At 41.4% G+C, this 25,005-nt stretch overlaps 2 protein-coding genes and 1 long non-coding RNA gene across 7 annotated transcripts in view; 1 reads left to right on the top strand and 2 right to left on the bottom strand.

The window, feature by feature from the left end:
* Positions 1-82: 82 nt before the first annotated feature.
* ORC6 (origin recognition complex subunit 6) lies at positions 83-7,297 on the top strand. Its single transcript, XM_047709823.1, has 7 exons — positions 83-509; positions 2,001-2,130; positions 3,326-3,489; positions 3,705-3,794; positions 5,497-5,609; positions 6,081-6,149; positions 6,751-7,297. Exons 1-7 carry the CDS (start codon positions 445-447, stop codon positions 6,876-6,878), a joined length of 759 nt encoding a protein of 252 aa, XP_047565779.1. The 5' UTR covers positions 83-444; the 3' UTR covers positions 6,879-7,297.
* Positions 7,298-11,379: 4,082 nt separating this feature from the next.
* On the bottom strand, positions 11,380-12,002 carry LOC125088624 (uncharacterized). The gene is made up of 2 exons (XR_007123740.1): positions 11,721-12,002; positions 11,380-11,664 (listed from the first exon to the last, which is right to left on the bottom strand). It is a non-coding gene; the product is annotated as an uncharacterized LOC125088624 (long non-coding RNA).
* A 1,008-nt stretch (positions 12,003-13,010) lies between these two features.
* The window catches only part of MYLK3 (myosin light chain kinase 3), a 49,442-nt gene continuing 37,447 nt past the window's right edge, over positions 13,011-25,005 (bottom strand). For 4 of the 5 annotated variants that reach the window (XM_047709816.1, XM_047709820.1, XM_047709821.1 and 1 more), the window contains 4 exons: positions 18,220-18,348; positions 17,103-17,255; positions 15,807-15,939; positions 13,011-14,859 (listed from right to left, as the gene is read on the bottom strand). In XM_047709816.1, the coding sequence (XP_047565772.1) occupies positions 14,800-14,859; positions 15,807-15,939; positions 17,103-17,255; positions 18,220-18,348 (475 nt within the window). In that variant the 3' untranslated portion in view covers positions 13,011-14,799. Of the gene's footprint in view, positions 14,860-15,806; positions 15,940-17,102; positions 17,256-18,219; positions 18,349-24,559; positions 24,820-25,005 lie in introns of those variants that run through there. The other variant, XM_047709818.1, reaches the window with a different exon arrangement.

The following is a 25,005-nucleotide window of genomic DNA, read 5'->3' as shown; positions in this document are numbered from 1 at the left end:
GCTCTTCGATTGGCCTGCTTCTAGGAACTCAAGTCTCGCGTGTTTATTGGCTCTTCCCACTTATCCGTGAACTGACGGACCTGGGTGCCAGCCAGTCTCTCCCCAGTGTGTGAGAGAGGGCGGTAAGGTGCAGAGTAGCAGGGTATCTCTCGGCGGCAGGATGGAGCCAACAGGAAGTAAATACATCGTTTGAGGACTCTGTCAAGACGGGAGAAATGGAAGAAGGGGGAGCCGCTAGTCCGAGTTCACCTGCCCAGGAGCGTGCGGTCGTGGTGCGCATGAGCAAGAAGAAGACTAGGCTTGATTTGCGCAGCGGTCGCGGCTTCTCGTCCCAGCCAATCCAGATGCAGCAGAGGGGTGGGGCCTGGCCCTCACTGGCGGGCGCGGCATTTGCGCGCGGGTTTCGTCGCGCTGCAGCGGTTCACGCGAGTGGTTCTCGGTGCTATGGAGTCGGGGCTGATCCGGCGTTTAGCGGCACGCTTGGGTATCGCGGAGCCAGATGTGTTGAGGTGGGTTTGGCGGCGCAGGCCTCAGCGGCCTTGGACTCCTCCGGCGAGGCTCGCATGACGGGCGGCGGCGCCGCCGAATGAGGGGGGACGCTGGAGCCCGGTGGGATCAGGCCCGGGAAGAATGTCCCGGCAGTGGGCTTATCTGAACTGGCAAGAAGGGGTGATTGTAGACGTCCCTGGGGACAAATGGCTCTGTGGGATGCACGGTAGTGGGACGAGGAAAGTCGAAATTCCGGTCGTTTCGCAGATACTTCCTGAGGGTCTGTTTACAGTGGTGAACCACACAGACGGGGTACAGACCTTTTTGGAGGTCACTATGCAGTAAATATACGCCAAGAACTAGGAGGGAAACGAAACTAGGTGGTGAGCCGAGTCGAGGGAGGGAGGAGCACAGAGCACGTTCTGGCGTCTGCTTTTCCTTAAAAACAGCCACCTCCTAGATATATGTTAACTAATTAGAATTTAAATAAAATTTTGGAAAAAAAAAATATTAGAAAGGCCTCGGAGGGGGCTGCCGCTTGTGCTGAGACCCGATTGATAGAAGGTGCCAGCCATGGGAAGATGTGGGAAGAGCGATAGCTTGTGTATAAGCCCTTTGCATAATCTAGCGTTAGAAATAAAGCTACTGTGGCTGAAGTGTGAACAAGACTAGGCCCTGCCTTGCTGCTCAGTTAAATGAGGGAAGGGGAGGAAAGGACTTGTTGAAAGAGTTGAAGTAAAGACCTCCTGAACGCCGTAATCATTTAGAACAGCCGTTCTCAAAGTGTGGTTGGTTCCTGGACCAGCAACAGCACTCGTTAAAAATGCAAATTCTTGGGTCCCACTTCACGCCTACTGATCACAAACTCTGAGAATAGGACTCAGCAATCTCTTTATACAAGCCCCAAGGTGATTATCTTGTACCTCAAAGTTTGAGTACCACTGATTTAGAGGAACAGATAAAGAAAGGAAGAAGGAACCCTGGTGTAACTGCCAGCATCCGATAGTTTATGTTTGTCCCAGTAATGGAAGGATGAAAGCCGGTGTTTTTTTGTTTTAAGAAATTGAAGAACTGGGGCACCTGGGTGGCTCAGTCGTTAAGCGTCTGCCTTCTGCTCTGGTCATGATCCCAGGATTCTGGGATTGAGTCCCGCATTCTGCTCCCTGCTCAGGGGGAAGCCTGCTTCTTCCTCTCCCACTGCCCCTGCTTGTGTTCCCTCTCTCACTCTTTCTGTCAAATAAATAAAATCTTTAAAAAAAAAAAAAAGAAATTGAATAACTTAGTTTTCCTTAAATGTAGTTGGGCACAGTGGAATCTGAAGTCAGGGCTGGTTCTGTGTTAGAAAACATTGTTCCACATCCCCAAAGGATGTGTTTCTTGTTCGGATCCCCACATAAACTTGCCTAGGAATTATGCCCAGAATGAAATCTACCCTGCTGTATTCATTGTTGACCAGAATGTTAGGCAAACGTCTGGAAAAGTTTTAGTGAGCATGTTGCCCTTATAACCAGGAAAGCTGAGGAGTACTTGCGGCTGTCCCAGGTGAACTGTAATGGCCTGTCTGCACATACCACAGAAACCAGCAATGCAGTCATGTGTCTGGACCTTGCAGCTTCTTGTATGAAGTGCCCCTTGGACAGAGTAAGTAGGTCCCATTAATGTCTAAATAATCCTCTGCAACTTTGAAACTTAATTATACCTTGTAATTTCTGGTTGGACTAGACTCAAAACGCTTGTGTTTTAGAATTTTCCTGGCTATAGTGCTATATAATCTAGATTAATTTTAAAATCATTTTTGTCGAGTTGCAGAAAATTACCTTTACTATCTCGTTTCCTTGGCCAGCTCTTTCTTTACTCAAGACCATCTTTCATGCTGCTGCTAGCATCTTCCTAAAGTGCATGCTTTTAAACTAATGTGTGTTTTTCTTCTAGTATCACAGTGGTTGAGAGTACAAGCTAGGATTCAAGAAAAGTTAGATGTTAAGACCAGATTTTAATATCACTAGTTACTAGCTCTGTGAGCTTGGATTCCTCATTCATAAAGTGGGGATAAGAATATCCATTTCACTAGATTGTGAGGATTAAACCGTATACTGTATGTAACACACTTAACAGTGCATATCCCATTAAATGATGGCATTAAAAACACCATTAGCTCCCAATGGGTTGACTCCCCATTACTGTCACCTTCTCCAGCTTCTCTTGAACACTAACCTCAAGCTATACTGTTTACTTAACAGACCATGAACTTTAATGACTTAGAGCTTTGTAAATGCAACAACTTTTTTCTTTACCTGCATTTCTTTTCTGATAAGCTCCTATTTGTCTTACATGACCCTGCCTTGCTGTTATATCCTTTATGAAGATTTCCTTGACTCTCCCAGGCAGTGTTGCTTTCCCTCAGTTGTTGATCCTTCTGTTTCCCAGTTTCCCTCTCTCCCTTTCCCTGCACACATTCATCCTTCCCACCTCTACTCCACTACTTCCCTCCTTCCTTTTCCCAGTGAATTGCACATTGACATTTTCAGTGAAAAACAGATGACCATGTATGTGTCTCCTGTGTTTTTATTCACAGCTTGGCTGTAGTAACACTTGTTTTTTAAATTATCTGTGCTTATGCATGACTGTCTAGTATGAGCCCCTTGAGAGCAGTACTCAGCTCTGCTTGATGGGATTACTGACTTGACTAAATGAAGCTAAATGTTTAGATAGAGCCACTTGCCACAGAATTAATTAATTTTGAAAAGTTGACTTACTAAACAAATGTTTAAGGCCACCAATATATAGAATGATTGTGATTATGATTTTTATGATTGGTGCATTTTTTTTTTCAAAGGATTATTTAATTAAACTTTCTGGTTTAAACAAGAAGATGTATCAGAGCTGTCTTAAATCTTTTGAGTGTTTACTGGGCCTGAAATCAAATATTGGAATAAGAGACCTAGCTGTACAGTTTAGCTGTACAGAAGCAGTGAACATGGCTTCAAAGATACTGCAAAGGTATGAAGCATAAAGAACCTTAATTGAAAATTTATACTGACACATAAAGCAGAATTATCTGATGTTTTATATTCAGTCTTAAAAAATAACTAATATGGTAAGGTGACATAATGCATTATTTCATACATTTAAATAGCTTATAAATTCTGATTTACATTTTCAGTCTTTTTGAAATAATATTTTTTAACAATTCCGCAAACACTGCTTTCCCTTAGCTATGAATCCAGTCTTCCACAAACACAGCAGTTGGATCTCGACTTATCCAGGCCACTTTTCACCACTGCTGCATTACTTTCAGCATGCAAGTAAGTGTGCCTTTTAACGTTGAGAAAAGTCCACAATTTAAAAATAGATTTCTCTTTCCCAAAGAGGACTTCTACTTAGTTTATTTCAACTCAGAGTGTATTTTCCTATATAAATAATATTAGAGGGGCGCCTGGGTGGCTCAGTGGGTTAAGCCTCTGCCTTCACCTCAGGTCGTGAGCTTCAGGGTCCTGGGATCGAGCCCTGCATTGGACTTTTCTGCTCAGCAGGGAGCCTGCTTCCTCTTCTCTCTCTACCTACCTCTCTGTCTACTTGTGATCTCTCTCTCTCTGCCAAATAAATAAATAAAATCTTAAAAAAAAAAAAAATATTAGAAACAGGGGCCAATGACCCCCAGGCTCCACCTTTTATAAATGATGAAATCTGTCATTGAAACTGTAGTTTGTGATTTTTCCAGTTATATATTTTCTTAAGTACTAATTGCAACTATGTTTCAAATAATTTACGAAACACCAATGATACATTTTTACATCTGGATCTAAAATTTGGTGTTATCTTTTTGCATACTGAAATGTTACCTTGGAAATATTAATAATTGTTATTTTTGTCTAAAGTTGTCTTGTTTTATCTTGCTGGAAAACTACTTATGAAATGTAGGGGTGCCAGGGAGGCTCAGCTCAGACAGTTCAACATCTGCCTTTGGCTCAGGTCACAATTCCAGGGTCCTGGGATCAAGCCCCACATCTGGCTACCTGCTCCATAGGGAGCCTTCTTTTCCCTCTCCCTCTTCCTACCACTCCCCTGCTTGCTCTCTGTCAAATAAATAAATAAATAAAATCTTTAAAAAAATAAAATAAAATGTAGTTGGCCCTTAAAGAATGGGTTTCTTACTACCCAGCCTATTTTGGTTTTTTAGCTCTCTTAGCCACATACCTGGAAGCAATTAATTGGCATTCATAGAAAATGTCCCCTTGATTCAACAAAGATATGTATATAGAGAGGAGTGTGGCTGCTGTTGGAAAAAACAATATGACAACTCCACTTTTGAAACCAAATTATGCTGAGCAAAGAAAGGTTTGACTAGATCTAGTATCCTAAATAACAGACAAGAAGTCTGTTTTGTGTATTTCATTAGTAGTTGTTGTGGAGTGGTAATTAGGGATTTTGGAGAGGGGAAAGTAGTTTACATCCCTGTAGTACAGATGTAAGCTTCATGGATTAAAATGAGCTGAATATTTTAAAATGCTATGATCGTCATTCAGCAAATCAGTAACCTCTGAGATTTTTTTTTTTTTTTAAGATTTTATTTATTTATTTGACAGAGATCACAAGTAGGCAGAGAAGCAGGCAGAGAGAGAGGAGGAAGCATCATGGGTTCATGACCTGAGCCGAAAGCAGAGGCTTTAACCCACTGAGCCACCTAGGCGCCCCACCTCTGAGATTTAATAGGAATTCTTCGAGGCATGAAACACCAGAGCAAATGTCTTCTATGCATCCCTTTTCTTACGTAACAGATCTCATGTATATTTTTGACTCAGTCCCATAAACAGCTAAATAAATAAATTCAAAAGGCAGATTTACATAGTTATAGCTAATAATATATGTGTGGAATAAAGGGAAAACTAAACAGTTGGGAACTCTTCATAAAACATGGGCAGAAAGGAAATAAGTTAATAATCTGGTTGACCAGAGAAGACAACTATATTGGTCTTAAAAACCATAATTTGTCAAATTCTTTTGTAGGATTCTAAAACTAAAGGTGGATAAAAACAAAATGGTAGCCACATCTGGTGTAAAAAAAGCCATATTTGATCGACTATGTAAACAATTAGAGAAGATTGAACAGCAGGCTGATAGTGAGTATTCATACCGTATTTCAAGAATGTGTCATTTGAAAATGTAAACCAACTGGTAAAAGTCTAATATTTTTAAACTTGCAAAATGGCTGCTCTCTGAATTCTGTGTTTAATGTGGACTAGGTAAGTTTTTAGTGAGAAATTTTTTTGTTTTTCAAATAAAGTAGCTTAATAACCTTTAAAACAGCTGTGACTATATGACTCCATGCCTGAAAAATAGTTTCTCTGTTAACATGCTCCAGTGTTAAATGCCAGTCTCCATATACATAAACTTGAAAAGATTCTTCAGTCTGACAAGAGAAACCAAGGAAGGGAAGGCATTTGCCTTCTCCTTATCCTTATATTTGGTCAGTCAAGGTGTCTTATTTTTTTGTGTGTGTGATCCAAAATAAGCCCAACTACTAAAATTGAGAACAGGCAAAAATTTAGCCCTGATGACACTTTTGTGTTTTTTGGGTTTTTTTTTTAAAGGAGAGGCTGGAGATTCAGCTACTCCACCACAGAAGAAAAAGAAAACAATGGCTGAACCTCTAGCAAAGGGTAAGGCGTACTAACACTGGACAAAGTTTGAAATTAGTGCAATGGGATTAGTGTACAGTGGGTTTAATGCAGTGACTAGTCCTGTGCTACTTGTATGACAAGAGTTAGGTTTTAAATAAATCTGGAAAATCATTTGATAAGACCAGTTTTCCAAGCAGTCATTATAGAACTTAATAGAACTACTATGTAAGAAAACATCTAAAGCCAAACTGCTTAGGTTCAACTCCTGCCTTACCACCCACTGGCTCCATAACTTTAGGAAAGTCACTTAATTTCTATAAGCCTCAATTTCCCAATCTATAAAGTTGTAATTAATATTAGCACCCACTTCATAGAATTGTGGTGAGAGTTGAATGAGATGATGCCGTTGAAGTGATTGGTACAGCGTCTTGAAGCACAAGATAAGTGCTTGATGAATGCTAACTACAGAATGTTGTGGAGAGCTTGGAGTTTAGAAGCAAAAAACTGATGCGTTAGCTGCTGTTTCCACTTCTCATTTTAGCATGATAGTACCTATTTTTAATTAACTAATTAGATATTTCAAACAAGTTTACTTGTCAGTATAAGAATTTTGAAACACTTTGAAAATTTTCTCTCACAGAAACAGAGAATGTAGTAGAAAGCTCACATAAACTGCAAAAAGATGAAGATCTGCCACAGGATTATGAAGAATGGAAAAGGAAAATTTTGGAAAATGCTGCCAAAGCACAAAAGGCTACAGCAGAATGATTTCAGCTTCTAGACTACCTTGGATTGTAAACCAACAGTACATCTGCCACCTCAATGAAGATACGAGAGCTTTAGAATTTTGTTTAAACTTTTATAACAAGGATCCTAAGACTGTTGCCTTAATAATGAAGAAGCCAGCACTGGGGCTGAGCTCAGACTGGCTGGTGACATGAGCAACAAATTCATTAGGTCAGGCACAGTGCCTTGGCTCCCCACAGGTCTGCATTCCTACAAAATGGAATTGAAGCAATTTTGCTCTTTTGTTTTAAGCAAAAGACAGTTTCCTGTCCTATCCAGAATATCAAATACAGGCTGAATGGAGTCTTAAGAATTTTACTTGGGTTTTTGTGTAAGTTTCTTGGTTTGACTAAATCAGCATATGATACAACCTAAGTTAATAAATGTTATTTTTAAATACATTCAGGTTGGGCACCTGGGTGGCTCAGTGGGTTAAGCCTCTGCCTTCAGCTCGGGTCATGATCTCAGGATCCTGGGATCGAGTCCCGCATCGGGCTCTCTGCTTGGCAGGGAGCCTGCTTCCTCTCTCTCTCTCTGCCTGCCTCTCTGCTTCCTTGTGATCTCTCTGTGTCAAATAAGTAAATAAATAAAATATTTTAAAAAAAATAAATACATTCAGGTTGCCCTTGTCATCAGTTTGTGGGGTCATTGCTATGCCAAAAGCTAGGTCTACTCTAGTAGAAAAAAGCCATATGCTGAACCATGCTGTTCACCAGACCACAAACTCTGAAATCAGACTTCTTGGGTTTAAAACCCCACTCAATGACTTACTACCTGTCAAACCTTGAGCAAATTAATTAACTTCTTTATACCTCTTCTATAAGTAGGACTAAAAATGGTGTCTACTTCATAGAATAATTTGAAGGTGCATCGGAGCTGATACATGTAAGACATTTAGCACAGTACCTGGTATAAGTATTTAGCAAATGTTAGACTAGAGAGAGAAAAACTCACATATAAATGCCTCATGTAATGAATTACACATTAGCAGCATATTAAAAAGTCGGATGGACTGAGGGTTATTTTCTTTGACATCCACATCCTGAAGAATGTAACCTTATTAAATACTCCGTATTTTAAAACTAGAGGAAAGGGCCTTTGTGGAAGATACGTTGCTAGGGGATCTGAGGCATGCCAGGCATGATTTTAACTAAAATTAAGAATACGTGGTCTAGGGGCGCCTGGGTGGCTCAGTGGGTTAAGCCACTGCCTTCGGCTCAGGTCATGATCTCGGAGTCCTGGGATCAAGTCCTGTATCGGGCTCTCTGCTCAGCGGGGAGCCTGCTTCCTCCTGTCTCTCTGCCTGCTTGTGATCTCTCTCTGTCAAATAAATAAATAAAATCTTTAAAAAAAAAAAAGAATACGTGGTCTAATTAAATATTCCAGTACTGTAAAGAGGGACGCCTGGGTGGCTCAGTGGGTTAAGGCCTCTGCCTTCAGCTCGGGTCGTGATCCTGGGGTCCTGGGATCGAGCCCCGCATCGGGCTCTCTGCTCGGCGGGGAGCCTGCTTTCCCCTCTCTCTCTCTGCCTGCCTCTACCTACTTGTGATCTCTCTCTTTCTGTCAAATAAATAAAATCTGTAAAAAAAAAAAAAAAAAAAAACTTCCATAAAGAATGTAATAAAGAGACTACATCCAAATTTTGAAAACCTATTTAGAATGGTATCAGTAGTACTAGTGGTTGCATTTTATCTGCTCAAAGTAAGGCATAATGCCTGCTGCATAGACCTGGAGTGCTAAACAAGTAATTTCTCGTCTCCCCTGCCTTTGTAAATTCTAGATATTTAGCAGCTAAGGTCAAAGAAATACCACAATCAAATGATCCCAACATAGGCTCAATGTCCAGCAAGCCCTATGGTAGAGGGGAATAAACCTGAAAGCAATTACAGTGCATTTAAATTCTGACTCTGCCACTTTCACCCTAGGGAAATTTCAAAACCTTAAAGAGCCTCGGTTTCCTAATTTATAAAGTAGAGATACTTTCTACCTTGAAAGGATTAAAGGTAATATTTCTAAAGTAAGTGGCACTTAGAAGGTGTTCACTAAACAGTAGGTCTTGTTATTACTTTGATCTGAAATGGGTAAGTGAGGTTTTTCTTCATTTATTAAGATTTTATTTATTTGAGAAAGAGTACAAGGATTGGGGGTTGAGGGGATGGCAAGGGGAGGAGCTGAAGGAGAGGGGAAGCAGACTGCGGAGCCCTGCATGGCACAGGGTTCAATCCCACAACTCAGAGATCATGACCTGAGCCCGAATCAAGAGTCAGACACTTAACCAACTGAGCCACCCAGGAGCCCCTTTCCTCATTTTATTTTAAGAAAGTGTATAATTTTTTTATTTGGTGCCAGTATTTAGATTTCTGGCTTTGGGTCAAAAGCAGTCTATTCATTACCAAGTAAAATTAGGCACATTCACTTTTTCTTTTATTACTGTAAAATGCACCTAACAAAATTTACCATCTTACCATTTTTTTTTTAAAGATTTTATTTATTTGACAGAGAGAGAGGACACAAGCAGGCCGAGTGGCAGGCAGAGGGAGAGAGAAGCACGCTTCCCACCAAGCAAGGAGCCTGATGCAGGACTCGATCCCAGGACCCCGGGATCATGACCTGAGCTGAAGGCATCCGCTTAATGACGGAACCACCCAGGTGTCCCTACTATTTTTACCATTTTTAAGTGTACAGTTCAGTAGTGTGAAGTACATTCATATTCTTACACAACCAATCTCTAGAGCTCTTTCATCTTGCATAGCTGACTACAGCCATTAAACAACTCTACCTCCCTCCCCTAACCCTTGGCAATCACCATACTGTTTATGTCTGAATTTGTCTATTCTAGATTGGTACCTCATATGAATGGATTCATATGTCACTTATGCTTATTTCACTTAGCATTATTCCTTGAGGTTCATTCTTGTAGCATGTGTCAGAATTGCCTTCCTTTTTAAGGCTGAATAGTAGTCCATTGTAAAGATAGACCACATTTTATTCATTCATCTGTAAATGGATACTTGGTTTGCTTCCACTTTTTGGCTATTCTGAATAATACTGCTATGAACATGGATGTACAACATCTCTTTGAGACCCTGCTTTCCATTCTTTTGGATGGATGTCTACTCAGAAGTGGGATTGCGGGATCATGTGCTAATGGTATTTTTAAATTTTTGAGGAACTATCATACTGTTTTCCATAGTGTCTATACTATCTTATATTCCCACCAACAGTACACAAGAGTTCAATTTCTCCGCATCTTTGCCAACACTTTCTGAACACTTTTTATTTTCTGTTTTTTTTTTTTTTTAATTCTAATGGGCGTGAGGTGGTATCTCATTGAGGTCTTATTTGCATTTCTGTAATGATTAATGAGCATTTTTTCATGTGCTGCTGGCCATTTGTTTATCATCTATAGAAAAGTGCCTACCTAAGTCTTTTGCCCGTTTTTGAATCAGATTGTTTATTTTGTTGTTGAGAATGTAGGAATTCTTTTTTTTTTTTTTTTTAAGATTTTATTTATTTACTTGACAGACCGAGATCACAAGTAGGCAGAGAGGCAGGCAGAGAGAGAGGAGGAAGCAGGCTCCCTGCTGAGCAGAGAGCCCGATGTAGGGCTCGATCCTGGGACCCTGGGATCATGACCTGAGCTGAAGGAAGAGGCTTTAACCCACTGAGCCACCCAGGTGCCCCAGGAATTCTTTATATAGTCTAGATAATAACTAGCAGATACATGCTAGCAAATATTTTTCCTACATCCTAGATTGCCTTTTCACTGTTGATTCCATGAGAGTAAATAGAAGTTATGTTTGTGACTTTTTCCTCCTTTATCCTTAAAAGCAGGTAATGGTAATTATTTGATTATCTGGAACATTGTTATTTCTTATATGGTTATTTCTTAAGTTAATTGGGGTCGGGGAGTAGGCATTGCCTTAAAGCAATTCTTTCAAAACAACAATTTTCCAACACATTTATATTTCCAGTGATGGATGCTTACTACCTAGTGAGTACATTTCAGTGCTACTGTGTAAAGACTTTGTGGAAGCTCACTTCTTTAACACCGCCTCATGGTATTCATTTAAGTGATTTAAAAAACTTTTTATCATGAAAATTTTCAAATGAAAATGTAATGAAACCCTGTATTGATCATTCAGACCCAATAGTTAACAAAGATTTTGCCACATTTGCGTAACTGTATCCATTTTTCCTAGTCATTTAACCTACATTATTACTGCATTGCCATTATCATAACTCTCAAAATTAATAGAAATTCTATGTATTATTTTTTCAAGGTTTATTTATTTTAGGGAGAGAGAAGTAGCATGAGCCAGGAGAGGGAGAGGCAGAGAAAATCTCAAGCAGACTCTGTGTGAGTGTCAATCCCAGAACCCTGAGATCATGACCTGATCTGAAACCAAGAGTTGGGCACTTAACTGACTGTGCCACCCAGGCGCCCCTGAAATTCTATGTATTATTGAATATGCAATTTAGCATTTTATTTTCCTGGATGCCTCTAAAATATCCTTTTATTGTTTGTTCAAATCAAGGTCAATGTAAGGTCCACATTTGACATTGCATTGCTCATTTTTTATTATAAAAGCAATACATGCTCATTGTAAAAAAAAATTTCAAATTATTCAGAAAGTTATAAAGTGAAAAGTGGAACTGCCCTTACTCCCCATCACCCATACTCCACACCCCACTGCTAAGTTTCTTGCATATCCTGGAAAATTTTAATGCAAGTATAAGCATATGTCTCTCCACAAATGAGATGATACTATATATACATATACATATACATATATATATATATATATATATATATATATACACATATACATATATATATATATTCTGTAATTTTCCTGTAATAAAAGGTGGTGGTCAGTACATCTCGATCTATGTTTAACAGCTACAAAGTATTTCCCTATATGGATGTGGCAAAATTTATTTAACTAAATTCATACTGATAAGCCTATGAGGTTATTTTCGTTCAGCCATTAGCAGCAGTGCTACAGTAAACATTTTGCACAAATCTCTGTCCACTTGTTCAAGAATTGCTGAGGGATAAATTTCTAGAAATAAAATTGCTGGGTGAAAGTGTGGGTATGACTTTTATTTTTTTTTAAAGATTTTATTTATTTATTTGAGAGAGAGACAGTGAGAGAGAGCATGAGCAAGGAGAAGGTCAGAGGGAGAAGCAGACTCCCCGTGGAGCTGGGAGCCCGATGCGGGACTCGATCCCGGGACTCCGGGATCATGACCCGAGCCGAAGGCAGTCGTCCAACCAACTAAGCCACCCAGGCGTCCCAAAAGTGTGGGTATGACTTTTATTTGGACACATACCCAACGAAGGTGGAAGAATTCCATTTCCCCACTCCACCCCCACAAGCACACCAATCTAACAGGTGAAAAAAGTGGGTCCTATCTTTTAGAGTTTCTCTGCCCAGCAGTTTCCAATGACTATTCAAATGGAAAATCCATTAGAAATAGTTGATACCAGCACAGTTGCAATCTAAAAATACCAGCAAAGTAGAGAACTAAAAATATCCGAAAAATTTAGAGCTTTGAAATTTCCCTTGAATTTCAGATAAGAGAGGCTAAAATCACATTACTTCTCACTTGTGTGGGCTTGACCTAAACAAAGCCCTCCTGAGGGGATTCTATGTAAATAATAACAGCATACAGGGGGAAAAAAAATCTGATAGGTAAAGGATTCTCTCTGTATCTGCCCTGTCCAATGTAGAAGCAACTAACCACATGTGGCTAATTTATGGCTAATGCAACTCTAGGACCGAATTCCTGTTTTTATTTAAGTTAAATGTGAAAATGGATAACCTCGTTATTAGAAAACCTTTGAGGTGTTTCAAACAACTTGAGTATGTGAGTATATTTTTCCACAGTAAATTTCATGAACTCTAAATACAAACTAAGCATGTCTGATGAAAACCTCTTATCTGAACTGAAATGTATTTTAAGTGTAAAATACATACCAGATTTTGGAGATTTGTGTGAAGAAAAATATAAAATATCTCATTAATAGTTTCTATGTTGATTATAAATTGAAGTGTTTTTGATCTTACTGTGTTAAATTATTAATTTTACCAGTTTTTTTAGGGGAGCTATTAGAAATTTTTAAAGTGATGTATATGGTTCGTATAATATTTCTGTCAGTGGTGCTCTTAGATCAAGCAAGGTAGCTAACTATGTTTTTCTGGGGAGAAGATTCATAGCATAGAAATCCCAAGGGATGTAAGAATCACAGTACCTGACAGAATTATAAGGTAACTCTGGCTCCTTCTGGAGGTTGCCTTCCTAAAACCTTTTCAGAGAAGTAGCTTGTTTTAAAATAAGGCATTATCTTAAATCAGGGTACTCTCCCATGAAAGGGAGATTTTCAGCAGCTCTCTGTTCTGATGTTCATCCACTAGCTGGCCAGCTTGGAGCAGGCCTGCATATGCTGGTACTGAAAAATCTTAGTTCTCGACAAGAGTTAGCCTTCTGGAGAAAAGTTACAACTTGAGAACTGCAGCAGTAGGACTCCCCTCACCTCCTTCTGCCTCTCTCCCCACACCCACGCCCTCTGCCAAAAAAAGCAGGGTCTTTATTTGAACAAAAATCCTGAAAGGCTGTGAAACTGTTGCATGGCTAATTAAAAACTAAAAGTAAAAACAACAACAACAAAAACTAAGCTAACGGTAATTAAAACTGCTGACCTGAGAAGTTCATGAGGATAGCACAAAAATCAGGTTAGAAGCAAGAAAATTAAAAGCATTTGTTACTTTCAAATAATAAAGTGCTTCTTGTTACTAATTTTATAAGTTAAATGACAACACTGAAAGTGGGATATCCTTTTTTTTTTTTTTAAGGATTTTATTTATTTATTTGACAGAGATCACAAGTAGGCTGGGGCATGGGGTGGAGCAGGCTCCTGCTGAGCAGAGAGCCCCATGCAATGGGGGGGCTTGATCCCAGGACCCTGAGATCATGACCTGAGCTGAAGGCAGAGGCTGAAGGCAGAGGCTTAAAACCCACTGAGCCACCCAGGCACCCCTGAAAGTGGTATATCCTTACTAAAGCTGTAACAGAGCAGTTTGTTGTCTCATGATATACCATTTGTGTTTCTCTCAGAAAGCTGAACATCATTACACTCTTACCCTCTTTTCCATATTGCCTGTCAGTTCCAGATTTACTAGACCCTAAGCTTGTAACTGAAGAAGGGAGTTCAGGAGTGAGACTACCAATGCCCTGACAGGGCCAATTAGAAGAGGGTGGAGGTGTGTATAGATTTAAAAAGCACATTCAAAATAATCATAGTTCTGATTTAGCCAGGATAGGTGGTATATTTTGAAGTTTCAAAGAATATTAAAGGATGCATGGTTTGATTCTCAAAAGAGAACACAAGTTAAAACAAGTTTGAGGATCATTGGCCTAAATCCACATTGCTTTCCACAAGAGCAGGGTAGTATAGTAAAATGTCAGCTCACTCTCGAGCAAATCAAAATTCTAAGAATTCTTTGTACTGGAGGGAATAGCACTGAATAACATGCCCCGTGTAATAGCCTATTTAGTTCTTTAATCAGAGTAAGTTTAGACTTTAAATTTGATGCATACAAAGTAGAAGCTTTCCTACCTACCTAAAGCATGCCTACGCTTATCACCCAAAGTAGTTATACTTGAAAAGTAAACACAGCATTTCATCATATATGATCTTATAAGGCAGAAAAAAAGTTTGTAGGTCACTTTCCTTACAGCCACTTTTCATCCAAAAGGAAGGCAACAGCCATAACCTTTCTTTACGAAATAAGAGGAATCAATATTAGTACAAGACTGAATTATTAAAAATCTTGAATCATCACTTCATCACCAGTCTCAATAATTTCTGGGCCCATGGGAGCAGCAGTGTTGAGAATTAGGGACTAGTTGGAAATTTCCTTAGCCTGTTGGCAGCTGTCACCACGTAGAAATGTTTCTTGACGTTAAGGAGAGAAAAGAAGGAAAAAAAATATTTTTAGACCAATTGCTTTAAGAACAATAAAAGGACTTAAACAAGTTTAGCCACTTGGGCTTGTTCAAAACTGAGAACTTAATGGAGAAAACAAATTTGTGGCAACCTTCTAACAGAAGCCACATGATTTGGGGGCATTCTGGAGCAGGTATGAAGTGAGAAAATAGGTTATCCTGCCCTTTTCACATGAAAAATGGAGTCCATTGGAATACTGTTTTTCAAGTTGTGATTCACAATCCACCACTGGGTCATGAAGTCAAATTGGTGGGTTATGACCTGCACTTTTTTGAATGAAAACAAATACCACAGAATAGAAAATATCTGAGTGCATCACACTCTGTTTAGCCAATGTTGGGGTATTTTTATTTCATAGCATATGTATGTGTATGTATATTTGTATACTGGCTGGCTTTCTAGGTAAAGGCTTTTGGTTTTGTTCTTTAGTGAGGATCTGAGTTGATATCAAGATGCAGGAAAGCCACTTTCCTGGAGGACAAATGTTTTTGAGACAGATTTTATGTCCATAGAACCAAAGAGTTCGGTTTGTAAACAAAATTATGAAGCCTTTAAAACCTAATAGGGTTTCTCCAGCCCTTCTTCCTGAAACATGCATGAATCAGATCTCAAGCTGCCAGCAGGAAGTTCCAAACACTTCACTACTATTGTCGCTGGGAACATATGCTCAAACTTCATTCTGTTATTACGAGTGTCCACCTAAGTATGAACTTAATGCCACTTTTATGCCAGATGGTTTTGGTAGGTGGCATTTTTAATCAAGATAACAGGTTTTGACATGAGACACTTTTTTTCTCCTAAATCTATTTAGAATGAAAATGTAAGTAAAAACAGCTACACTTCTTTCAAAGGACACATTAAAGACACATTCTGCCTTCCTAAGAAAAAACAGATACCTTCCATTTTCTCTGAGCCATGTATTTTTGCAGTAATAACTGGGATTTGAGACGAACTTTGGATTTTGAAGCTTTGGCAGGCAAATTATTCAGCCACTCATGTTTCAGGCACTGTGTGGCACTCATTCTGCAGCTGTGAAATCAAAGAGAAGTTGAAACTTTTAGTTAGGGTTGCCTTTTCTGGTTGTCCAGAAGATAGTTCGGCTGGCTAAGAAGCCTGAGTCAGTGGAACAGATTAATCATTCAGGCAGATTTGTGCCACGTACTAAAAAGGAACTCCTCATGCCTAAAATTCCCCTCCTTAGAAGTATGAGAAAGTCATCGGCAAAATGCCCCTGCCCTCTACAGAGGGAAAGTAGCCCAGTGATTAATCACCTCTTTCAGAGGGAGCTGGGGAATCAAGGCAGGGAGTAGAAAGGCCAGCTGGGCCTGGAATTGCTCTTAAGAGTTGCTCTTAAGGGACGCCTGGGTAGCTCAGTTGGTTAAGCAGCTGCCTTCGGCTTGGGTCATGATCCCAGCGTCCTGGGATCGGTCCGCATCGGGCTCCTTGCACAGCGGGAGCCTGCTTCTCCCTCTGACTCTGCCTGCCACTCTGTCTGCCTGTGCTTGCTCTCGCTCTCTCTCTCTCTGACAAATAAATAAATAAAATCTTTAAAAAAAAAAAAAAAGAGTTGCTCTTAAGAACATGAGCCTTGAAAGAAGCTTGTCTCTCCTTCTAGAGAAAAATGTCAGTTTTGTTCATCTGAATTAAAAATATTTTTCCTCTCATAACTTTTCACAATCGTAAAGAATAAAATAGGAAAGGCCAAGGAACTATGGGCTGTCTCAGAGCTCAGATTCTTGGACCTCGCCCTGGGTTGTTTGCAATTATTTCTTAGTGTCTGATTATCAGAAAACTCCATGGTTCCACCCATGACTTGGATAGGGCTGCTGAAAACGAAGTCGGCCTTCATTATCAACAAAAGGTTTTCTGGCCTTTATTCTGGGGAATAACATCTGCATGTCTCAACTTTCTTTCAACATTAACCTACTAGAAGTGATAACTTAGTAGTAGGACTAATTTATATGTGTGGTCCTTTCTAAAACTCTGTCTAGATTTTATGCTCCTAGTTGTTTATTTTTTTAATGATTTCCTTCATCTCTTCCCCTGCTACTTTTTTAGCTCCAATGAAGTAGCAGACTAAGTAATCTTGGACAGAATTGGTAGAGGAAACCCAGCATCAGCCTGACCTTCACAGCACCCAGGTGGGTGGTCATGGTCAGAATGGCTTCAGAATGATGAGCAATGAAAGGTACCTCTTCTCTTTGACAAGCAGACGGGAAACAAAGTCTTTGGCCTCCTCCGACAGCCCTTCAAAGGTATCAGCGTCAAAGTCCCAGCTACAGTTCACAATGAAATTCATGGTCTCTGCATCTGTTTCCCCTAGAAATGGGGATAAACCACTGAGTCTACAGAGGAGAGAAAGGACCATCAGTGTGTAGAAGCCATATATGCCAACATGCAACAAGAGGGTAGAGGTCTTACAAGGTTCAAGAACATTAACCAGAACCAAGAGGCTCCCCCATTTCTTCTCTACAGGAGATAGTCCAGTGTGTTCTGTTAGGGGAACAAGCAGCAGGACTGAAAATTTAGAGGCATGAAGAGGGTTTGAATAAATCCCCAGTCATGCTCATCTATTTTCCTTTTAGCCTGAAGTGAAGAATAAACTGAGACCCAGTCCAGTATGTCCATTTATCAGGTACATATTGACTTAATTTTAAAATACCTTAGCATGTCTCCGAGGCAGCCTGGTGAGCTGAGAGACTACCCCAGGTTTTGGGGGCCAAAGGAAAACTGGCTTCATTATGCCCCTCTAGTGTGAGGGCAGAGGGACAGGACACTCTAACTGGCTGGCCTTGGGCTTCAAACTTCCCCCACCTGATGCAGTACACCCATACAAAGTGTGGGGATGCACAGTAGCAACTGCACTGTAATGATAAGTCTGGGAGCAAAGCATGACTTGATTGGGCCTCTGAGGAAAAAGCCAAGGGAGGTCACAGAGATGAGAATGCTTAGTCAGTGCACATATCTCATCTCAGTCCATCCTAACTCTGCTTTCCTCAGTCCAGAGAAAACAGTGCAGGGCAGGAAGGACAAGGTTAGATGATGCAGCAGCCCGTGTCCTGCCCTGTGCATCTCCTCTCCTTAGCGCTCTGTTGTACTACAGCACCTGTATTTCCTTGCTAGAGAGCTTTCTCTCCAGTGGAAGCTGCTTTATCTGCCCAGAAGTTTCAGGGAACCAAGGTCCTCGGCATCAGTCACAAGCAATGACTGATAAGAGTTGGTGTATAAATACCCTAAGTCCCTCCCCCGTCAGATAGAGTAATTGTGAAGGGCTGTTCCACGATGGGAGCCAGGCTCCTGGGCACTCACAACATGTAGGTAATGACTCCCACACTCCACATGTCCGTAGGGAAGGACACAAATTCATAGTTGACGACTTCCGGGGCCAGGAACTCTGGAGTGCCGAAGTTCACCTTCAGCTTCTCCCGAGGCTTGTACCTGGCGAAGAGAGGGTGCACAGGACCATGAGAGTGAACCTGGAGAGAAGATGTGGAGGCTGGTACTAATTCCAGGTGGGAGCTAGACATTCCCAGCCCTTCCTGTCTGCCATGTTGTCTAGACCTCATATCCCACCACATAATCATCATAACTCTGCCCCAACTTCAGACTTTCCTAAGTCACTAGGGAGAATCAGAAAACCACAGCACTCTTCCTCCAGGCAATTGCAACGTGAAAAGGAGAGAAGATCAATATATCTTATTCGTCATGCAGCCACACAAACAAGCACAAACAAATTGGATAGCAGCTGTCTGTGGAGGCCTGCTCTTGTGGTGTGAGCAGTTTGGTTGGTGAGATGACGGTAAGAATTAGAAAAAGCAAATATGCTCAATATCACTAATCATCAGGAAAATACAACTCAAAACCACAAGGAGATATCACTGCACATCATGACTACTATAAAACAAGCAAACAAACAAAAGACCAGAAAATAGCAAGAGTTGGCTAGGGTGTAGAGAAACTGGAACCCTTGCTGGTGGGAATGTAAAATGGTGCAGTTGCTATGGAAACAGTATGGCAGTTCCTAAAAAAAAATAAAATAAAAATAGAACTACCATATGATCCAGCAATCCGACTCCTACATATATATCCAAAAGAATTGAAAGCAGAAACTTGAGGAGATATTCATACACCCATATTCATAGCAGCATTATTCATAATAGCCAAATGGAGGAAATAAAGTAAGTGTCTACTGATGGATGACTGCATAAGTAAAATGCGGTAGACACATAGAGTGGAATATTCTTCAGCCTTACGATATAAGGCAATTCTGACACGTGCTACTTATGGGTGAACCTCCAGGACGTTATGCTAAGTGAAACAAGTCGTCACAAAAGACAAATGCTTTTGTCTTTTGGTATGGTTCCACCTTGAAAAGGCACCTAGACTAGTCACAGTCAGAGACAGTGGGTAGAATGGTGGTTTCCAGGGGCTGGAGGTAGGGGGAAAGTCACCAGTTACTGTTTAACAGGTACAGAATTTAAGTTTTGCAAGATGAAAAGGGTTCTAGAGATCGGTTGCACAACAATGAGTAATACTTAACACTAATGAATTAATTCAAAAACAGTTAAGATGATAAGTTTCATGTGTGTTTTACATAATTACAAAAAGAATAAGAATGAGAAAAAATTCTGGGGCGCCTGGGTGGCTCAGTCAGTTAAGCAGATGCCTTTGGCTCAGGTCATGATCCCAGGGGCCTGGGACTGAGCCTCAGATGGGCTCCCAGCTCAGCGAGGAGTCTGCTTCTCCCTCTCCCTCTGCCCCTACCTCCTGCTCATGCTGTCCCTCTCTCTCTCAAATAAATCAATAAAATTAGGATTTATTTGAGAGAGAGAGGGACAGCATGAGCAGGAGGTAGGGAGAGAGAGAGAGGGAGAGCATGTGTGGAATGAGAGAGAGAGCACAAGCAGGGGGAGGGGGAAGGGCAGAGGGAGAAACAGGCTGACCCGGGGCCCAATCCCAGGATGTTGGGATCATGACCTGGGCTGAAGGCAGATGCCCAACCACTGAGCCACCCAGGCACCCCAATAAATAAAATCTTTAAAAAAAGAAGAGAGAAAAATGGTTCTGAATAGGAAGATTAATAAAGGTTAGAAAAAGAGTTGATGGATGAGTGGGAAAGGGGGTGGCCAAAGGTGGTTTTTAGAATTTGTGGACTTTTAGAAAGTCTCTAGCTAAAATGTAATTAGCAACATCAAAGATGTCCTTTAGTAGGTGAGTAGATAAATAAACTGTGGTACATCCAGACAATGAAGTAGTACTCAAAGCTAAAAAGAAATGAATTATCAAGCCATGAAAAGACATAGAGGAAACAAGCCCGCAGTACTAAGTGAAAGAAGCCAATCTGAATGGGCTACATACTGTATGATTCTAACTATATGTCATTCCAAAACAAGCAAAACTATGGAGACATTAAAAGATCAGTGGGGGGGGGGGGCACCTGGGTGGCTCAGTGGGTTAAAGCCTCTGCCTTCGGCTCAGGTCATGATCCCAGGGTCCTGGGATCGAGTCCCGTATCGGGCTCTCTGCTTAGCAGGGAGCCTGCTCCCTCCTCTCTCTCTGCTTGCCTCTCTGCCTACCTGTGATTTCTCTCTGTCAAATAAATAAATAAATAAAATCTTTAAAAAAAAAAAAAAAAGATCAGTGGGGACCAGGGGTTGGGGTGGGGAGAGGAAGGGAGAGATTAATAGGTAAGAGAACAATGGATTTGTAGGGCTTAGAAATACTCCAAATGATACCAAAATGATGGATACATGTCATTACACATTTGTCCACACCCAAGAGTGAATGGTAATGTAAAGTATGGACTTTGAGTGATAATATGTCAGTGTAGGTTCATCACTGGTAACAAATGTACTGCCCTGTACTACCCTGGTCGCAGTGGGGGAGCTTGGCTGGGGGTAAGGAGTATATGGGAAATCTCTGCACCTTCCCTTCAATTTTATTGTGAACCTAAGATTGTTCCTAAAAAAAGAAAATAAAGTATTAATTTATAGAATATAATGGGCACATCCTATTTGCTAGGTTAAAAGTTTTCCCTATATATAATCTCTTCTCATTCTTACAATAGCCCCATGAAGTCTCTAAGATTACTGTCCTCATCCTACAGATAATGCAATTGAGAATAAAATGAAAATTCTGCCAATGTGTCCTGCTTCCCTTAAACCAGGGAGGTGACTTGTCAAAGAGCTTTCTCTTCCAAATTTACTCAGAGCCAGATAAGCGCAGGCCTGTGCCAACACAGCCTACACTCATCCAGTGAAGGAGCTACAAGGATCATCTTGGTAGCCTCATTGAGCTCAAAGCAAGGAGAGAGCAGGATCCCTCCTCTGGTAAACCCTGGCAACTGACTCAGGGCCAAGGAGCCCAGCTGAAAGGGACAGCTTTCCCCTGGACAACAAGCAGCTACTCTGCTCAGACAAGTCCCCAGGGAATGCCACAGCATCCTCCAGCATCTCAGGACCGATAAGAAGTATTTGATTCATTGTGTAGGGAAAGTATTTGATTCATTGTGTAGGGAAAAAAATCTGTTGTTAAGAAAATGGATCCAGAAGACTTGATGAAGATCTTAATTGTGGTTTTGTTGTAAAACAGTGTGTTGTTTTCTTTTGAAAATGTACAAAATATCTATCACTACTGATAGTATATTAATATTTGTGTAGAAATCGGTTTGGCTTGCATACTAGTGTAGATACACACATTCTAGCAAATGTATTTGCAACTATGATGTGGTCAGTGCTTTGTGATATAAATATACGTTTTTAAGTGTACTTTCGCTTTTAAAATCATGTTTGGTGTTTCACAATAAAAGATCTGAAACCTCCCTCCCTCCCCCACATAAAAGGAGAGAAGAAAAGAGAGAGGAGAGAAGACCCAGGCTCTCAGCCCCTAGAAGCCACTTTCCCAGAGGCTGCATTGTTCTCACTGCTTCATCTCGCCCCCGAGCCACATCCTGTGTCCTGTGACTTTGTCACTCACTCGCCCCACCCCACTGACACTGGCAGGGGGCATGATAGCGGGCCCATCCAAGCTAGACCGTAATAGCTTGCCTCTGGTTCCTCGGCCACCACCATGAGGAGAGAACGGGAGACACATAGAGCAGATCTGCCCTCACTGACCTGCGTCTTTAGATCCAAGCCGGAGTCCACTCGGTGATCGGGAATCAGTGATTCCCAACCATTGGCCCATGGATAAATGTTTAACAACAAGCTATCTGATTAAGAAAAAAAAAAAAAAAAAGTCCCGATTTGCAGCATTTGCCATTTTCAGTGGTATAAATACTGATTTAATGATGGCTGATTTCAAACATGATGAATGTCTGGATGCAGAGTTGGGAAGCGACGAGCTGTAACGCTCCATCCCATGGTCTTTCAACAAGCACCAATAATTGCAGGAGCAGTAAAATAATTAGGAAGTGATAACGTTTGAAAATATAAGTTCTTTAATTGTAAGTTCATACAATTTAATTGCTAATTAATGGTACGTTTTCACAACGGTTTACAAGGTTCCTTATCATGAGCTGCTATGAGTGGGTCCAGCATACCACACCCCCAGATGACTCGAAATGAGTGGATGAGAATAAATGACGGCTTTAAGCCTCATTTTGGGGGGGGTTGTCACATAGCAGTACTGTGGCAGTAACTAACACCAAAGCTGTTTCAATATATCCACCAAGACCTCCTCTCCAAATTCCTAAGGCACTCTGTGACCATAGGGTCACATATGAGGTTGCCGCCTCACAGAGGCTGGGGTGGGCACTTCCCTGCCCTGCCAAAGGATCTGATGAAATAGGTTTGTATTTCAATCTGAGCACTGGACTGGTAGTCAGGAAGCCTAACCCTGCACCCAACATTCTGGAGACCAAACTTAAACAAGATACTTCCCATCCTGCCCCCATCCTTGACCCATTAGGCCCCTACTTAGACCCACTGAAGGGTCTCACTGCCCACTGGTATAACGCTGGTCCCTCTGGCTGGATGTTTTGGCCTCTGAAGATCTGTGTGTGCCAACCCCCCCAGACCCCCACCCCTGCCTACATGATGGGGGCCATCCCCCCACTGAACACCTCAGCATCTTTAATAGCTCCACCCACAAATACCACTTTACTTCCTACAGTTTGTATTTTAGGGGGAAATTGGCTTTTCCTTCTTCTCTACAAACATTGCTTCTTCTAGCATATAAAATATACTCTCTCAACCTGCACATTCCCCCCACAGATTCCTCCTCTTAGAAGGACATGCTTCGCAGGAAGCAGACCAATCTGGCAAAATCCAACTTGCCAAATAAACCTTTTGCCCAATGGCCAGCTTGCCAGACTGCTGAGGATGTTTCTGATGTTTTCCTTTTACCTCCCAGCTGGAGTCAGTGCCTCTTCAGCCCAGCTCTGCTGAGTGCGGTTTCCTAAGTACCATGTGTTTCAGACACCTGCACTTCCCCCGTGCCCAGCAGTTTCACATGGGTAGCCTTCTCTTCAATGTGGTTCCCCGTGTTTATTGTCTTGAACTTGCCCTCCGCCTCTGGGCCATCAGCCAAATTATTGTCATCAATGCCTTTGACCAGGTTAATGAATTTATCTGACAGTTTGAGATGGACTGCCTGAGAGTTTGGGGATGGATTTTGACTAACACGTTTGGTAGGCTGTCCTACACCCTTTTTCACCTCCCCACTAGGTAACTTGATGCCTGATAGGATGATGTTCCAATTTCTTAGCAGGACATTTAGGACTCCCTAGTAACACCCTCATCTTCACTGTATCTGCCTCCCCCAGTCCCACCCTAGCTCCTCCCTTCCTGTGTGTGCCTGGTGTACATTCTCTACCAGCTCCCATCATCCACACACCCCCACCACTCCCACCCCCACCCCCGTGTGCTGGAGCTGGTTCTCAAGAGTACAGGAGAGTCAGTTGTACACATCTCCTCCCAGGAGTTGTGTTGGTAGGTTGAACTCAGCTGAAATTAGCAAAGGCTAGAAGTCAAACCCCATCTCCATCCAGCCCCCCAGAGCTGATAAACATTTGCCAGCATACTACTGCCTGCAGATAACAACACTCTGTCTATCCCTCCTTTCCAGCTGCTCAGAGAAGACTTCCAAGAATCCAGGAGCCTCAGCTGGTAAATCCTTGCTCTGAATTCAGTTTGTCACTGTAAATACTCATTTGGCAATCGGACATCTGGCAGTTGGGAGGGTACCACATACACACTGTGGGAGGCTGTGCATTCTCAGTTTGCCTCACTTACGTGAGCGTTGGTTCCTGGAAGGGCAATGTTTTGTGGCTCTCCAAAGGGCTATGATACATAAACAGATACAAAGGACAACTGCAGCATTTACTTCCATGAGGAGGGGGCCTGATGCTTAGGAAAGAAATGTCTAAAAAGACTCTTTGGAAGGCAGGGCAATGATAATAAAAAAAAATAGATTCAGGGACGCCTGGGTGGCTCAGTCTGTTAAGCGGCTGCCTTCAGCTCGGGTCATGATCCCAGCGTCCTGGGATCGAGTCCCACATCGGGCTCCTTGCTTGGTGGAGAGCCTGCTTCTCCCTCTGCCTCTGCCTACTACTCTCTCTGCCTGTGCTCTCTCTCTCTCTCTCTCTCTAACAAATAAATAAATAATCTTTAAAAAAATAGATTTAGAGACATTGCTATAGCATATAAGACATGCAAGCATATAAGGTGTATCCCAACTTTATAAGACATTATTTACAAAAATATTAAGTAATTTTTTACATCATGGATTGAATGTGATTTTGAAGCATTTGGGTTGGGGGCTTTGGCATATCGTTCATGAAAAACAGTACATTGTGTAATAGGGATCCTAAAGGTACAGTAGGAATATATGAACTTTCCTCTGCTGTTACTCTCACATCACCCTTGGCCTCATCCATCATGTTGGCATTGAAAAATGCATCTTTTGCACCTGCAAAAGAAGCAAAGTTATCACTTCACCAATGGGGAGGGACCTAGGAAGATGCCACTGTGGTTTTGACTAATACTTCTGGGAGGCAGGTCTGGACAGCAGAGACTGAGCTCAGGCAAATGGCTCTGTCTCCGCGGGGACAAGGTTTTGCTTTCTTCTCCTGTGGTGGATGGAGTGGAGGACACT

The sequence above is a fragment of the Lutra lutra genome, chromosome 17 (genome assembly GCF_902655055.1).
Source record: "Lutra lutra chromosome 17, mLutLut1.2, whole genome shotgun sequence".
Classification (NCBI taxonomy): Eukaryota; Metazoa; Chordata; class Mammalia; order Carnivora; family Mustelidae; genus Lutra; species Lutra lutra.
This window is presented reverse-complemented; position numbering and strand designations above follow the sequence as displayed.

What these genes read in the sequence shown, in the direction of transcription:
- ORC6 (XM_047709823.1), top strand. Translation starts at nt 445, where the DNA reads ATGGAGTCGGGGCTGATCCGGCGTTTAGCGGCACGCTTGGGTATCGCG. An exon ending in GCTTCAAAGATACTGCAAAG is followed by an intron (nt 3,490 to 3,704) that starts GTATGAAGCATA and finishes GCTTTCCCTTAG; the next exon opens with CTATGAATCCAGTCTTCCAC. An exon ending in GATTGAACAGCAGGCTGATA is followed by an intron (nt 5,610 to 6,080) that starts GTGAGTATTCAT and finishes TTTTTTTTAAAG; the next exon opens with GAGAGGCTGGAGATTCAGCT.